Here is an 18342-nt window from a genome sequence, read left to right on the forward strand (position 1 = left end):
AAAAAAAAAAAACAACATACCAGTGAGAACGTGTCTATGTCTCACAATTCAGGGCCTGAAAATGCTAAGACAAGTGCTAAAAAAAAGAGTTAATCGAGTAAGCATCCTCAAACTATGCAGGGAGTTTCCAATGGGCTGAGTGGTTGCATGAAGGTGTTGATTGCATCAGTGAGTGGGGCTTCCTTCTAGTCCTTGATGGCAGGAAAAGGGCTATGCACGCTGCGAACATTTCCAACTTCTTGGACAAGAAGCATCCTTGTTGAAAACAGCTCAACGGCACGATGGTTTCAATTAGGGGCTGTGAGGTCAGAAAGATCCGGACCTCATTCCTGCTCTGCTGTTTACTAGCTGGGTAACATGGTAACTAACTGCTGGGCCTTAGTTTACTTATTTGTAAAATGGGTACAACCATACCAGGTTTAGGGTTGTGGGCACAGAGTACATTCTCACTAAGTGTGCATTCCTTCCTTCCTGTCCCTGTGGACTCTAGCCATCCTACCACATTGGGCTGAGGGCCAAAGTCCATCCCCAGTAGGGGTCTGCTTACCAAACTTGACAAACAAGACTCCAGTGGAAGAAACCACCTCCTTGCCGTTTGTTGCCACGCACTGGAAGTAGCCTGTGTCTGTGGTGTCGAGGTTTCTAATACGCAGCCGAGAGCCATAGATGGTGGACCGAAAGGAGAGCCTCCGGGGCTCCTGGACCACAGGAGCATCATTTTTGAACCAGCGGATGGTGGGAGGTGGATTCCCAGAGACTTTGCAGTGCAGTTCTGCTGTCTGGCCCAGGGACGTGGTGATGTTATTCATTGGTTCATCAAGGGTCAGGTAAGAATCTGTGAGCACAGAGAGGAGGCAGGTGAGAGGGGCAGACAGCTTGAGAGGGCTTCCAAGCAGCCAAATCCCCTCCAGTGTACCCTTGGGATCACAGAGAGGCTGAGCAGGAGAGGCAGGTGAGACAGACAAGGAAAGAAACAATCACAATGATTAAGACCAGAGGACTGCTAAATAACCACCCATAGAGCCTGCTGCTTGGAAGAAAATTTGTCACTAATCAGAGTATAGAACCCAAAGTCTCCAAATGACTACATGGATAAGCTTTTGTGCTTCAGATCAAAAAATCATATACACTCCTTGTTCCAAATTCCAACATAGCAAAAGAGAGAAAATAAACTTCACCTCAAATCTCCCCACCCAAAAATAACACCATTTTTAACATCCTGGCAAACATCCTTCCAGTTTGCTCAATTTTGATAAGAAAGAAAGCATCAAAAATTGGAAAAGTAGGAGCAACACATTCATATCCACATGGCACAAGATCAGAAAGGATGCCTGAAACTTTCATGTTACTGACAATATAAGGTTATGAAGGCCCGGTCAGAGGCAGACAGAGTAATAAAACAATGGACATTTCCCTAATATTACTGATATCAACCATAACATGTTACAATATGTAATTATTTCGATCACATATATATAGGTTAATTCATATACAATACTGTGCAATATACAGATCTTAGTTATACAGTTCCATGAGTACAGGCAAATGCATATACTCATGTAACAAATGTCCCTATCTTGATAGAACATCAACACCCCAGAAAGTACCCCCACAATCTTTTGTAGTTGGTCCCTGCTCCCAACCACTCTCTCCCACCCCATCTTGAAGCAACTAAGGTTCTAATTTCTATTACCATAGGTTAATTTTCTGTGTTTCAGAACTTCATATAAATGGAATCATGCTGCATGTATATTTTGCTTTGGCTCCTCTTAAGATTTATTGCACTATGAATTTTAATAACAAAATAAGTTTTATTTAAGCTTATTCTTCAATCAAGTATTTAAACATCAATATTAATATTAGTTGTAGAATCCAATTGCAGATAAAATTATTTATTTATTTTTAATTAAGTTTGATTTCTTTTAAAAACGTGCTCTGTTATTCATGTGTAGGGAGCTTTCTTTGGTTTCATTTTTCCTAAGCACCCCTTCTTGGATAGATCCCCTGCCATACCTTCTCATTGTCCTATGTCCTTCCATAGGTCCAAGTCTGGGGTAACTTGTTCAGCAGAGCTATCAGCCCCATAAGGGCAGGGATGGGAATGTTCTGGTCATCACTGCATCCTCAGTGTATACTACTGTCTAGCAGTGTTATCCACCAGAACTTTCTGCAATGATGGAAATGTTCTATAATCTGCACTGTCTGATTGATAGCCACTAGTCACACAGGGCTTACTGAATGCATGAAACATGGCTGGACCAACTGAAAACTGAATTTTTAAATTTAAACAGCCACATGTGGCTAGTGGCTACTGTACTGGACAGCACAGGTAGAACGCAGCAAATTTGTTGAATTTAATGGAAGTTTATTGAAAAGTAACATTTTTCTGAGCTATTTAACCGGGTAATTTAATTGCCCAAATGTCTGTAAAATGAGTTCATAAATGCTAAAAATAATTGATTCATTATTTGCTTTAATTTCCGCCCCCCCAAATTCAGAAGGAACATTGTTAATGTCTGGGCAGCCTCACAGGAGTGTGTCTCACATATGAATGGCATTTATCACATGTGCAGTAGGAAACAGATTAAGCATGCCTACTGCATTACCATAATGACACTTTCCATCTCACTTAAGCCAATGAATAATTATCCTTCACAACAGATTCATGAGCCCATAAATGATCTTGCTAATGCTTTGCTTCCTAACATTTATATTTTGATCTCTATCTTTGGGCATGTTTCTCTAATCTATATACATCTATACTCAATCCACGAATGTGTTTGCTCATGGATATAAGCACATATGTTCCTAAGATGTTTGAGGTATGCCCAGAAAGGAGGGAGACTAATTAGCAGATGGCTCTATGGAGCCATTATCATGCTTTTATAGCCCCATATCATTCATTGAGAATAGATAACTATGTACCCTTTGTGGAGAGAAACTTAGAGATAGCAATCACGTAACAATGCCACTATAAGCATAGTGATTAATACTTCATTGGACAGGTTCTGGAATTTGATTGGCTGTGTTTGAATTCAGGTCAGCCCCTTGCCTATCTGTGTGACTTTGGGCAAGTTACTTAACCTCTTTGTACCTCAGTTTAACCAACAGAAAAACCGAAATAATAAACAGGGCTCCATCTGAGGGAACTGTTAGATGAGGATTAAAATGAAAGTGAGTGACATCTGGGAAGCACTTCAACCAGTGTTTGGCAAAAAGTAAGCACTCAAAAATGTTAATTAATGTTGTTACTATTGTTTTTATAACAATAACTTCTGTATACCACTTTTCACATGACAAAATGTTTTCACAGCCTCTGTCTCCTGTTATCCTCTAACAATCTAGAGAAGTAAGAAAGGCACATTAATTACTATGATTTTCAGTGCAGATGAGGAAGTCATGTCTCAGAGATTAGCAGACTTGCCCCATGGTTACACAGGAAACTGCCCAAAGCTTCCATCACTAATGGCCTTTAATCCTCAGGCTCAGCCAAGCACCTAAAGAAAGTCCATTTGAGGCAGCTGGCCAGTTCTGGACCAATAATGGACTATTTTGAAATCCTACTATATGCTAGGGCTTTACTTTAGTATTCACCTGTATGCTAACTTTGCAAGGGAGAAGTCATTATCACTGTTTTACAATGAGGAAACCTAGGATCAGAGTGGTTTAGTGACTTGCCGGAGGCCTTGTGGCAGAATTGAGGTCCGATTTACATCTCTCTGGCTGCCAAGCCCAACTCTTTTCACTCCACCAGACTGCTTTGGTACCATGAGACCCATTGAGGGCTGGGATTTGGTACCATGAAACCCATGGAGAGTTGGAATATCTCCCTAAACCAAGGTGCGCCGTGGACACACATATACCCACAGGGTTGTGCTCTTCCCCTAACTTCAGCCAAGACTGTCTGGTTAATGGGCCTAAGCTTTAGCCATGGGTGCTAGCTGATGTTCTTTCTGGTTTCCCTCCAGAGGCCAGGCACCTCACCTGATCTGCTCTATAAAATATCTATCTAAAAACAACATGAGGGTTGCAGGGCACCTTGAAATCAGTGTAGTAGATGACCCAAGCAGTGTGTTTCCAGAGAGAACAAAAGAAATGTAAATAGATCTTTGTGTTTACTGAACAAAGGAGTCTTGCCACAAACAGGGAATTTGGTTTTAACTTTTCACTGACGAAGAAGAAGGTTCAAATTTGTTGGCCATCTGTAGCTGCTTACTTAGTAAGCAGAACTAATAGACCTTCAGAGAACACCTGGGCATCCCAGCAAAGGTGTCCAGTCCAGAGGGAATTCACACTAGACTCAAGTAGCAGTTCTGCCACTCACTAGCGATGTGTGTCAGACCATCACTTCGCCTCTCTGGGCTTTGGATTCATAATCTGGGCCTTTGGGGTTGGGTCTGCTTCTTCTGAGACAGTTTGTGTTTCTATATGGGCAGCTGCAGAACAACTGGATGACAGGCAGCAGGTGTCCAGTGAGCTTGAATGCCAGACAAAGCAATCTGGCTTTTATGTGTAAACCTGGCTGTTTGTACCTTTTTCAGTGGTTTGATTCAGTAGCTCTGATGATATGTGCTTGAGCTATGGAAGATTTCTCATCTTTTTTCCCTTCTTCCCTAGACTGCAAATGTCAAGATGGCAGATGGTAAGTGGGAGGTAGTGTATAGTCTGGCTTAAGGGAAAAGTTCCAGTCCCACTGAATCCACCTCTAGCTCTGTGTCCCTGAACAAATGATGCCTTCCAGTGCTAATACTAGTAATAATGATGATGATGACACTAACAACAATAACGATTTCATAATGATGGTGGTAATACCTAACACCTAAATGGTATTTATCATCATGACAGTTATTGTTATGAACATTTTACACATGGAAAACAGAGAGGGTAAGGCACAAAGAGGGTAAGAAAGTTGTCCAAGATCACACAGACAGTAAGTAGAAGTGAGATTTAAAACAAATTATTTTGGCTCCACAGTCCATGCTGTAGGATAGAAGTTCTCAAATTTTTTGGTCTCAGGACTCCTAGATAATCCTTAAAATACTGATGCCACTGAGGGGAGAAAGTTTTAAAATATTTGTTTATTAACTTATTTAAAAATAAAAACAATCCCATTGCTTAACATAAATATTTTAATAAAATATTTAGTAAAAATAATATTTTCCACACGCATACACCAAAAATAGTGAGAAAAGTGGCATTTTTTTTTATTATTGAATATCTATTATTGTCTTAAAACCAGACAGCTGAAGCCTCCTGTTTCGGCATTCAATCTGTTGAGGTATGTTGTTTTAGTTGAAGAAAATCTGGCTTCGCACAGTTGGAAAAGGGAAGGGTTTTTAATAGTCTTTCAGATAATTTAGGATATTCTTCTTTGATACTACACCAAAATTCGATAGGTGGTAGTTTCTTAAACGTTGGTTGCAATGTGAAATCTGAAATCATATCAATAAACTTTTCATAATCTATTAAATTATAATGGATTGATTTATCTTGTACTTTGAATGGTTATTCTACCTACATACGATTTTGTAACATCCTGCATTGCCTGTTTAGAAAACACTGGTTTACTGAGTTATGTTCGTTTTCAAAATGTGGACACCCTTACTTATCTAATATAGGAAATTCAAATGCATTAATATTACCACCAGTGCCATCAGTTATGATTGGGAAGAAGTTGTCAAGCTCATGATGGTGGCTAAAAGTTTCGCAAAATTCTAACTTTTTCTGGAAAGTTCAAATTTTATTATTAGCAACTAATACTACTGTTTCCTTCAAGCGGCAGGTTCATTTTCCTCATTTTAAAGAATATTCGAGAATAACTAACCACAATTTTTCTGTCGGTCATTCTTTAAAGTAAAAGTGGCTAGTTCAGCTCAGAACTCAAATGCTTTTCTTTGACACAGTCATAGTATTTGGCAGGAGTACTTTACGTATACTGCCCATCTGCCATATGAAATATTAAAAATATATGTTTTCAAGAGTCAAGATTTAATACAATTAATAATTTTTACTGCTTCATGGAAGACATTCTTAAGTGCAATTGGCTTTTTTTTTCTTTTCAACTACAAGTATATGGCAGTGGAATGTACGGTGACCACTAGTTTGGTACAGTTGGTGCCATTGTCTGAATTTGTTTGAGCAGTTTCACCCACCGTTGCTTTTGCACAATTAGGATGGGTAAACCGCAGTTCAGAGGACTTAACAGCCTATCCCAGAGTTCACAGCTAATAAAAGGCAAAGTCAGGATTTGGACACCAAGCCCAGCGCTGTTTCCATCACACTCCATAGCTGCCCTTTCCCAGCCCTCGGGGTCCTAGACTGGTGTAAGGCTTTCAGAACAAAATGGGTTAGCTCAGGCCCTGAACAGTATGAGTCAGAGAGCAGAGTGGCTTGGATGGCATGTTTTCTATTTCCGAACAAGCAGTTTGGGGCTTTGGGGCAATCCCAAGCGATTGTGTCAGATCTGGGCAAAAGTTTAGGACTCTGAATTAAAAAGGATTTGTTATTTTTACAATGTAGGAAAATGAAATGCCAGTATCCTTTTAGTGCCACCATTTTCTGCCATTAACAATGGAAAGTGATGATCATAGCTAACATTTTTCTGAGCATTTACAAAATGCCAGGCACTATTCTGAGCATCTTACACACTTTAATTTAAACTTGACAACAATCCTATGAGGTAGACTCTAAAACTGACCTCATTTTAGAGATAAGGAAACTGAGACACAGAGAAGTTAAGAAATTTCCCAAAGTCACACAGCCAGAAAGTGGCAGAGCCAGGACCCAAACCCGCACCTTTGAACAGCAGAGACTGTATTATGATCTGATGCAATCAGATTCCCAATCAATCCAACCTGTAGTCTTTCATTGTCCTTTGCACCACTCATAACCTGGACTAAAAAATATTCTTGCCTTTTTATGAGTCCATCAAGCACGTGACAATACCCACTGGTACTGAAAACAACTAAATCACCACTAGTTGCTTATGACGTAACTGGAAGTCATCATTGAGAATGAGCTTTTTAAATACAGTGCAGGCATGGTCTGTACTGAGGCTTAATGAACCAGAAAAAGCAAACTGCAAGAAAAAAGTTAGTTTATGACCTCTCTGGGAATTGGGACTCTATTTCCTCCTTTTTACATTTTTTGTATTCCCCTCAGCACTTCATGTGTGATTGTGAACTTCGTAGGCATTTAATAAACGCTGGTTGATGAAGTAAATGGAAGGCTCAAGTGAATTTTAGGCAAATTAGCTTTGGAGACACCCCATTTATTATTTACCCACTTGACAAGATGTCACATCCACAAATCCACAAATCCTTCCCAACATTTATTACTTAATTTTCAAAGTGCCCCCATCTCTCCTCAGGGAGGAAGGTGGGGCCAAGTGTTATATTCCCATTTTGACAGGTGAGAGAAACTGAGATATAAAGAGTTGAGCAGTCCATTGCCATGGCAACCCAGCCAGTCAGCCAAGGAGCCAGTCACAATTAGGTTTAGGGCCTGGGTCTCGGTATCAAAAGAGGCACATGCCAAAATCCTAGCCTCCCACATGACTGATGCTTTTCAGAAGAGGGAGGAGGTTCCCAACATGAAATGAAATGCTTAGCTAAACATAAAGGAAGGCTGCCAAACACAGTTAGGTCATCGCATTTGACTTGGAGAGAACATTCTGTTCACGCTATCAACCTGCATTCACTTTCAGCACACTTCACCATAAATACTTCTGACTCACTATCTCGGGAAATATTTTTTATCTTAATAAACTCAATGCAAAGCATAATCTAAATCAGCTTGCACATTCTTGAGTCCAAGCCACAAGCTGAGTTTAATAAAATCAGCCGAAAATAGCAGGGGACTTCTGAATAACCACAGTTCGTTATCTGACACAGGGCTGCTGGGAAGTCCTGAACACACAGAGCTGAAGGTAAAAGCAGGAGGTGGGTAACCTGAAGGTATGAAGGGACCGAAACCATCGGATGACCCCACCTGCTGGATCTTAGTTCTCACCGGACATCTCACTGGAGGCGCTGCTTCTAATAATAGACTGCGTCACACCAACCAAGAGCATGGGCTCTGGAGCTAGACTGCTTGGCTTCATATCTGAGCACCACCTTTTACTTGCTGTGATTTAACCTCTCTAAGCCTCAGTTTCCTCAAATGTGAAATGGGCTAATAATGATACCTACCCATTAGGGATGTTGTGGGGGTTAAAGGATTTAATCCATCTCTGGAATATCAAAAGTATTCCAGAAAAAAGTACTGATACCTGGGTCCCACCCCTAGAGATTCTAATTTAATTGTTTGAGGATGGAATCCAGACATGAGCATTTTTAAAAGCCCTTCTCCAAATGATTCTCCTGTGCAGTGAATAAGAGAACACCTGGCTACAGTAACTATCACTACCATTTCCTGACCCCTGATTCTTGCCTGGCTTCCTGTTAAACCCTGTAATTAATTTATTCCTCAAAAATCCTCAGGAGTATTCTCCACTACAATCCCTTGTTTACAAGAAGAAACCAATGCTGAGACATTAAGTGTGTTGCCTAAGGTCACATAACTGATAAAGAGTGAAACCGCACCTCCAACCCAACCCTTCCTCTTGCACTCTCCAGTATCCAAACCTCTGCCCCAGGTTAAGTACCGAGGTGGCACAATGAAGATAAACATTTTCTGGGTGAATGAACCTGCTGGAAACCAGGGGATATGATGGTTAAAAGTGAAAAGAAAAGAAGTGCTGTGCTGGGCTGGGTGCCGGCCGAACACATTTTCTTGAAAACACAAGGACTAATGCATCAAGCTGAGCTTGGGCTATTGACTACAGAGTAGTAAGAGTGGGTTTAAAGAGTATCCACTGGACCAAAGACAACAAATGGCCAATAATGTGCCTCCTTTTTGGGGACAGAACACACATACATTAAGAATGGTTCTGCAAATATGCACTTAGAGCAAAACCCCCTATAAATCAGGGTTAATGGGGAAAGACAGCCACCTTTATAGTTCTTTCCTTAGGAAGCCCAGTTAGCATGTGGTGCCACTCAAAGGAGTTTAAGAAAACTTGGACTTTGCTACTTAGAGGCTTATTTTAATGAATAGGTCTTTTTTACAAATAGACAAATTGTATGTAAATGCACTCTTAAAAGCTCAGGGAAACTACTTTTTCCTTTTAAGAAAAGATCTCTACCAAATGAGAGTGGCTGGTCTCCAGCATTTAGATTGTTTTATGTCTCAGGTATAATTAATAAAGGTGGGAGAAGAAGGGAAAAACATATACTGGGCACTGATTCTATCAGGCATTTTACATGTATTATTGCATTTTGTCATCACCAGAACCCTGTATATATATATATATAGGATTTTCCAGCCCCATTTTAAGGAAGATACCAAGGTTTATAGAGGTCTTAGCATAGCTAGACTGCACACAGGGTGGACTGGAACTCAGTTCCATTGACACTCTTCTCCTGTCCCTACTGCCAATCTGCATTTTATAACATACTGTCATTAAGAACTTTTCCCACTATTAATTGACTTGAGACCATCCAGATAAAACCTCCTTCCCACACCAAAGGTGCTATGATTTTTACCAGTCTTTATTTTTACCCCAGGAGCAGGTTATTTAATGGGATCCTTAGTAACCACAAATTAGGTTACTCTAAGAGACCTTTTGCTGATTATAAGCTTTTGTGGATATATGGTCTGAATGTTTGTGGCCCCCTAAAATGTATATGTTGAATGCTCAGGGTGAAGAGGTGGGGCCTTGGGAAGTGATTAGGTCATGAGGATGGTACCTTCATGAATGGGATTAGTCCCCTTATAAAGCAGACCCCAGGGACATCCCCTGCCTCTCCTACCATGTGAGGACACAATGAGAAGACAGCTGTCTGTGAACCAGGAAATGAGCCCTCAACAGGGAGAACCTGACCATGCTGGTGTCCTGATCTTGAACTTCCAGCCTCCAGAACTGTAAGAAATAAGTTTCTGTTGTTTTATAAGCCACCCAGTCTATGGTAGTTTATTATAGCAGCTGAACAGACATAGAAAGTGTATTTTTGTATCTATTTTACCTCAAATTTTCAAGTATTTTTATTACAAGAAGGTATCATTTTGTTACTTTATATTTATCATATGTGCATTTTTCACTTAAATTTTTAAGTGGGAATACTTAGAATTTATGAGCAGAAACACACTTAACCATCAGGGAAATGACTTGATTTTTATTTAATATGACCAAAGTCTTTTAACTAGAATTTTGAATACAAAGTTTCTGGCTTGAGAATTAGTCCTTAAGTTTTGGTGAAATATTCGCAATCTTGTTTCTAACTTTCTCAGCCTCATCCATCCCAATTTTAAAATGGTAAATTTTTAAAAACTAAACCCCCATCTTTAGCTGAATGCTAGGATGATAAGTAAATCTATAGGCCTAACAACTCTTTAGGTTTAGGGTACATCTACATTCCAAGAAGTCACTTGCAGCTTTTCCCATCCCTGTAAAACCAAACCAAATAATAATAACAAAACCACCAGCTATTACTTTGCTTCACTATAACTTAGTAAGTGCCTAACTTAACAACAAAAAAGCAAAGTTTCTGACCCCGGGGCTTAAGCTTTATAAGTCACATTGCAGCCTAAAGACTGCATTCTCCTTTGTGGTTGAATTATAAACCTCTGAAAAATGCTGACAGACCTTAACTATAGCAGGGCAGGATGAGTGGGTCCACGTAATGAACTTTGAAATGACTGGAGATAGAATCTAGAAAGCCAAGCCTGAAATACATTTCTGGTTTGGGCTTTGGGCCAACACAAACAGAACACATCATAAGTCATCTCTGTGATTTCAGTACCATGCGCAGGAGATGCCTCAGCATCAACACGACACATGATCCTCACAGTGGAAGCTTTTGGCTGCTTCTATGTCATGCAAATGCAACAGTTGTGCTTTCAGCTCTGGTAGAGAGCCCTGTGCTAGGAAGAACTAGGCCACATTCAGGGCATTCAAAGACAAAGTCCGTGTGTATTTTCACTACCCTGGCCTGACTCTTAGGCAGTGGCTTGCCCAGTCATAATAAATTCTCAAGCATTTGATGGCTCTAAGTGGAGCCTAGGTGGCTTTCAAAATAAAAGTTTGTCATTCTGGCCCATGAATTTCTATTCCTCTGGGAATCCATAAAGTCACACAATCTCAGTGTTCTAAAGTCACATCTTGGTTAAACAGGACCAGAATCCCTTTGTGTGCCAGTCAGCATTCCAACTCAGTTCCACCAAGGCTGACACTCCAGTTTCATGTTTTCCCAGAATGTAAACTTCAAGGAGCACAAAAGGGCACACAAGCCATTCTTTCTCCCTTTCTCCATTCATTATGCAAGATCTGTATTTCAAAATTTAAAAGAATCTGCTGACTTGACCACAACTCAAGGTCTCCTGTTAGCAGGGCAGTGCAATGGTGAAGGCCCTGTCACTTGAATGTTCTCTCTCATGAATGGGGCGGTTTTGCCTTGAAATTTTGAACCAGATTCCTCAACAATTAGAAATTATCTGCTCTACTGCTTTTCAAGAAAACAGAAAAGCACTGAGAAATCTGGAGATGAAGACTGAAGGAGGTACTATTTTCTTTGTAGCAAGAGACAAAAATCAATTCAACACACAAGGCCGTGAACTTTGAGGACGGGACCATGCCTTTTTCATTTGCTGTGGCTCCTTAAACTGATCACAGGCTTGCTAAAGATAGACGTGTAAAATGCTAGATGGAGAGATGAACGGATCTATTTTTATTTTACTATCTATTATAAATAGATAAACAAATACCTAAGAGCCTGTACTCAAAGATCACTCATCCTGGCTACAGAGTCATGCAGGTAAAGAGATAATCATGATAAAGTGTGATCTGGGTATGTTCAGGGTGGTAAAGAACCCTAGAAAGGGGAAACTTAACCCATTTTCCAGGCCAGAGGTGTCAGAGAAGGGTTTCCAAAGGAGGTAACACCTTGCAATCGGTGGAATTTTTTAAAAAAGAGGTGATGCGGCCTCTGTCCTTCAGGAGCCCCTTAAGATCTGGAAGGAAAGCAGAGCTATTCTAGGGATCTAATTTGGAAGTACAAGTCAGAGTGAGAGCAAAAGCCAAGTGTGTGGTCAAGATGCTGAGTGTTGAAGGCGTTCACAAGATAGGGTGGAGAAAGGGAGGCTGAGATCAAAACAGGCTGGCCAAGGTTACTGAGGTAGTGGCAGAGAGGCCAGATGGTTCCCTGACTTTTATCAGGCAGAGTGGGCAAGACCCAGTGTGGAGTGGAGAGGCGGAGAAACCCCAGACTTCCTGTCCTCTTGCTGGAATGTGCAGGCATTTAGGGGAGGCGAGGAGTAGACAGGAGAGGGGAAACAGAAGATAAATAAGCAAATACTTATTAAACACTTGTGCGGACATGGAGGGGTGACCTGTCCCATCTCTCCTTGGCCTCGCAAAACAGTGATACAAAAGAAACATATGAAAATCATCAGAACAAGGAAAGAGGTAAGGAAAGGGCTGTTTTATGCTCAGGAGGGGGTGAACCTGTCCAGCTCTAGAAATCAGGGAAGGTGTGAGAGAGTAGGGGGTGCTTGTATTGGGCCTTGATGGAGAGCAAGGCTGCAGAGGGGAGAGGAAGGGCAGAAGCTGTGCAGTTGTTTTGGGGAGAGTGTGGCACACAAACCAGATGCCACCCTTGGTGACATGTACCATGCGTATCTGCTGAGGACTCCACAGTGCACTTCTCACAGCTTCCCCACTTAACTGTGTTTCTGATATTAGGTCAGAAATTATTAGCATTTTTGGTAGGAAAGTTCCTCCTCCAGCAGGATTGCTAGCACATGGTAGGGTGTTTAACATCCTAAATCCCTATTCAATAAATGTCAACTGCACACCCTCATCATGGTGACAACTAAAAACAGAACCACTCATATATGACTACATTGAGGAACCCCAAGGCATCTTTTCATCACGGTCTTATTAACCATAGAGCCTAGCCAGTTCCCAGTGCACAAGAATTGCATGATAAAACAAGGCCCTGATCCACCTTGCCTGCCCATGTTAACTCCTAGGCCACTAAAGTCCATAGTTAGCAAATTCTGTGAGTAACTGCAGCTAGGGCTAGCAAACTAGTTGCAATGGATGTAGCTGTCAGTGAAGCCAGAAACTATCAGTTGTCTGAAAATCATGGCTTCCAGCTGAAATGAAAGCTCCCTGAAAAGTGTTCATTTTTTCATATTTCTCATGCAGGAAGACATATAAAGCAGAGATGTAGAAACCTATCTGCAAATTGTTTGATGCTCCTTCTATGAGAAGGTGGAGTCTGTGTGCCCTTTCCTTGCACCTGGCAGGACCTCTGTGATCGTGTCTTTCTTGCATGTGGCAGGACCTCTGAGAACAGAATGTTGCAGAAGTGACACTGTGTGAGAGACTTCAGAGTCAGGTTTAAAAAAACTTGAGGCAATCCCTCTGGGAGCCTTCAGTCACCAGTTACCCTGAGGCCACCACATGGAGAGTGCTTGGAGAGAATAAAGAGATGCTCTTGGACATCTCTTGTGCAAACAACACTTGTGTGTGGAACAGCCCCAGCTGTTCCAGACTCCAGCTGTTTTTGTCCTCTCAGTCGAGACACCAGACATGTGAATGACAAAGTCTTTAAGATGACCCTAGACCCAGCCACCATCTGACTGCAACCACATGAGAGACTCTGCACAAGAATCATCTAGCTGATCCCAGTCAACTCTCAGAACCAGGAGAGAGAATAATAATACATGATTGTTGCTGGAAGCTACTATGTTTGTTGTGGTTTGTTACCTAGCAGGAGCTAACTGATACACAGCTCTTACTTGAGATTCTAAGGAGTGAAGTAAATTCTCTAGAAAAGCAGACATTTATTGGAGAAGTACCTTGTGACAGATTCTGTGCTAGGAAGTAAAAGCAATGACTTACACACAGTCCCTGGTTTCAAGGATCTCCCAGGGGAGATTCAATATGAACATGGATTATCACAAATATTAGGAAAGAATAGACCCAAGAGGCACAGAGAATACATGATGGGAGTATATTCTGGGAGATTCCTGGATGAACTCGCTGTGATCGTGGGCTAGCAAAGTTAGCAAAGTGCCCTCCAGATGGGAAACCCCAGGGAATGAAGTAAAAATAAACATAAAGAACTTTGGTCCTTCCACACTGTGAGTTTGTTGAGGACAAAAAACATGTACCCCAGTACCTGTCATGCAGCAGAATCTTGCTCAGTTTATATTTACTGGATGGATGGGTGGATAGATAGATGGATGGCACTAGGGAGCCAGCCTAGAAAGAACATTGGCTGGCCTGAGGACCAGAAGGCTAGGGATCGAGTCCTAGCTGTGTGACCCTGAGTAAATCACTTATTTTACTTGTCTATAGTCTTCAGTTTCCATATCTGTCTAATGTGAGGATAAGGCTAGGAGATCTCTGAGGTTTGTTCCCAACTCAAACCTTCTAGGGTACCAAAGGGCAAGTATGAACATCCATCTATGTGTTTACTTGGCCATCTCTATAATCAAATACACACCAGAGAGGTATCAATCTGTCTTTGTTAAGACTCTTTGATTACATGCAACAGGAACTAACTCAAGCCAGTGTAAGAGGGTGAGGAAAAGCAGACGAGGTGGATGGGGAATTTAACACAGGATGCAAGGGTTTCTGGTGAAACTCTGGCAAGATGTCTGGCCAGGTTTCGGGAGGAACGAGAACCAAGAACTGGAAAGCTGCCGGGAACCAGATCAGGAATCTTCCTCCACCCCCAGACTCTAATTCTCTTTATGAATCTGCTTAAATCTCTCTTGGAAAACCAGCTTTCTTGGCTTTTCTATGCACACAGTAGAAGATCAACACTCTATGGCCCCCAGATTGATCTCCTGGCACTAACAGCAACTGACAAACACTAACAGGCTACCTCTGAGTTCCAACTGCAAATTCCTGGGAAAGAGACTCTGGCGTAACCTGGGCCAGGTGTCCTCTCCCTGGTCCAATCAACTCTCACCAGAAGGACAGGGTTATAAATTCAAACATGGCTGCTGAAGACCCCTCATGATGGGTCAGGAAAGCAGCTATCAGACAACAGAGGGCTATTATGAGGTAGGCAGCCTCCCTGAAAGGTATCGCATATAAAGTCCAAGAAAATGAAATAAACAATTTTTGTATGGATTATTGATAAGGACAAACATTGTCTAACTTAAGCTTCCTCTTTGTGTGCACTGGAACCCTCTCCAAAGCCACTTTAGAAACTCTGACAAACTTGAGGAAAATCAGTTAATTTTCAAATTCATCTAGGTTGCACACAAGCATCACTATTTTCTAGCACCTTTAGGATGATCTCAAAAACATTATGATGATGGAGACTCATGGGGGGCCTTGTGCTCTGGACTGCTAGTGTGCGCCACAGCCTCCTTTCTCATCACTTTACCAAAAGATGTGATTTGAAAAACATATGCAAATATTGCCACTGAACTCCCACATCAATTCCTGAGAGCTACTGAGGATTTTGGTGTCACTTTAGAAGTCACTTTATTTGTGAATAGCCCAGCAAGAGAATCAGGTCAAGCTATTAGGGAGATTCTACGGAAGGGTAGGTATCTACCTCGAGATTAATGATACTGAATAAAGGAAAAGCAGTTATTTTTGACATTTTGACCATCACTTTAGGGTCTGGTTCTTATTAGTTCCATTTCTTCCTTTGAAAAGGCTTACTTATTTACATATTTTTAATGGAAAATGTCAGGAAATTTGGAACAGAAACTTACAATAAAACACGTCCCCTGACCCTCTGATCTATCAATCTTTCAAATAAACAAGAATACTTAGAGAAGCCTGGAAGAAGGCATTTCTTGGTAGTTACCTGATATTAGCCACCATAATGGTCATTATCTAGCAATTGTTTTTTGGGAAATGGAGTAGAATGGAGAGAATCGGAAGGAAAGATAATGCAGATGAGTGAGTGAGAGAGAGTATGAGAGAGAAAGAGGGGGGACTCAATAATTCATTTTTGCTATAAATGCTTAAAAATCTTACAGGTGCCAAACAAGACACCCTCGTTCATATTTTTTCTCCAATCATTCCATTTTGGAAGCTACATTATTCACAAATGAGACATTCAAGAAACAAAAATTCTGAAATAAAAATGGGCACACCACCAGTGGAAAAGCAAACAAAAGCAGCTAATGTACTGTGGCTAAAAAAATTTTCAAACAAAGTGGCAGTAATTTACTGCCCTTGCTCTTAGCTAGACCCCATGATTATAATCAGAACCCCCAGGACTGATGGGAAAGTGTGATTTACAGTAAGTCTCAGGATAATAAAAAAAAAATGAAAAAGCAAATTGTGCATGAACATGAAAGCTGTATTTCTTCCATTTTCAGCAATGGAATCAAATTTCCAGACAGAATTTCAGGGTAAAATTAGAAGTCTTCAAGAAGTAAACTATGAACCAACCAGCATCCCTACTTGGACACTGCTCCAGCTGCCTGAATGACGTAACTAACATTTAGAGATAACAGTGAATAGAAAGACACACACGACACCATCTGAATCACAGTAAAGAGATGGGTGGACCTGGGTTTGAGTCCTGGCTGTGTCACTTGTTCTCATGTATCCTTGAGCAAATTATTTCACATCTCCAAGCTCTAGTATTACCTATTGCTTCAGACTGTTACACGGATTAAATGAGATGAAGTGTATAAAGCACTTAGGAAAGTGTTTGGCACATGCAAGTCTCAATAAATTTCATTATACATTTTAAATACAAATAGTACATTTTGATAAATGAGTTAGTGTTCTTAAGGTACTTAGAACAGTACCTGGTGCACAGTGAAGTTCTATATAAGGGTTTGTCATTATTATTACTATATAGTAAAACCTCCGTTAATCAGGATGTCTAGACAATGAGGTAACTAAGTTAACTTATTTTCATGCTTAAAACCTCTAAACCACTTCAAGTTTTTGAAATCCTTTTAAAATGTATTAGTCTCTTTTCTAAGATTAGTAAGTAAAATATGTTAAGTATCAACTTAGAACTTTTACACAGGATCATGCATGGCTCCAGGAATACATGTCAGAAGTCCTGGGTTCTAGTACCACTCTGTTACTTGTCAGCAGTGTAACTCTGAGCCTCAGTTTACTCATCTGTGAAATAAAAGATCTGTTATGCTTTTCTCCCAGTTTTGGTGACTGTCAGATGCAACCATGTATATGCAATTATTTTGAAAACAACAAAATTAAGGTGAATTAAAAATAGCATAAATTTGTTATTATCATTCTTTAGAATACGATATCCTGTTTCTGGGGATGCATGTGCATAGGGGTATGGAGATTCCAGATTATACCAAGGATGTTGCACTTTCTGAAAACTGTGGTAAAATATATGTGACAAAATGTACAATTTTAATTATTTTTAAGTGTTTAGCTCAGTGGCATTAAGTCCAATCATATTGTTATGCAACCATCACCACCATCCATCCCAAAACTTTTTTCATCTTCTCAAACTGAAACCTCATGCCCACTAAAGACTAACTCCCCATTGTCCTTTCCTCCCAAGCCCTGGCAACCACCATCTTACTTTCTGTCTATCAATTTCACTACTCTAGGTACCTCATATAAGTGGTGTCATACAGAATATTGTTTTTTTAAAAAAGTCTCATTTATTTTCTCACCTTTTCCATCTTTAACTTTAAAAGTTGAGTACAAAAAGCAGTGGAAATTGAGAATTTCCTTTAGTGGGTCCTAAACCCTTGAGGCTTGCAATAGGACTGTGATTAAGAAGAAACAAACACACACTTCCCTGATAGCATCCTCCAAGCTCTGATGGGGCCGACTGCTTGGTCTGGTCTCCATTGCAATCTTAGGATACTTCTGAGAAGCTATGATGTTATAAGGCTGTGCAGTGAGGACCAGGGGATGGAGTCTGGTCCCACCTCTGCCACAAAGTACTCTTGATATTGTGTGAACCATTCTTTTCTTTGGGTCATATCTGTTAAGCTTCAGGCACAATGGGCTACATTATTCCAAAGTAGTGTCAACTTCATATTCAAGTGTTTTGATGGTATTTATTCCTTGCAAGGCACTGCAAAATATAATTCTCTTCCTCCCCCAATCTCCATCCAGGAACAACATATTTTGCTTTTTGCTTTTTTTTTTTTTTTTTTTTTTTTGAGACGGAGTCTCACTTTGCCAACTGGGCTGGACTGCAGTGGCACAATCTCGGCTCACTGCAAGCTCCTCCTCCCGGGTTCACACCATTCTCCTGCCTCAGCCTCCTGAGTAGCTGGGACTACAGGCACCCACCACCATGCCCGGCTAATTTTTTT

General features: G+C 40.8%; 1 protein-coding gene across 3 annotated transcripts in view; it reads right to left on the reverse strand.

Moving 5' to 3' along the window:
- ROR1 (receptor tyrosine kinase like orphan receptor 1) overlaps positions 1–18342 on the reverse strand; it is a 406019-nt gene that overhangs the window by 131829 nt on the left and 255848 nt on the right. For all 3 annotated transcript variants that reach the window (XM_031002544.3, XM_063698055.1, XM_055364815.2), the window contains one exon: positions 548–835. In XM_031002544.3, the coding sequence (XP_030858404.1) occupies positions 548–835 (288 nt within the window). The remainder of the gene's footprint in view (positions 1–547; positions 836–18342) is intronic.

This window comes from Gorilla gorilla, chromosome 1 (assembly GCF_029281585.2).
Source record: "Gorilla gorilla gorilla isolate KB3781 chromosome 1, NHGRI_mGorGor1-v2.1_pri, whole genome shotgun sequence".
NCBI lineage: Eukaryota > Metazoa > Chordata > Mammalia > Primates > Hominidae > Gorilla > Gorilla gorilla.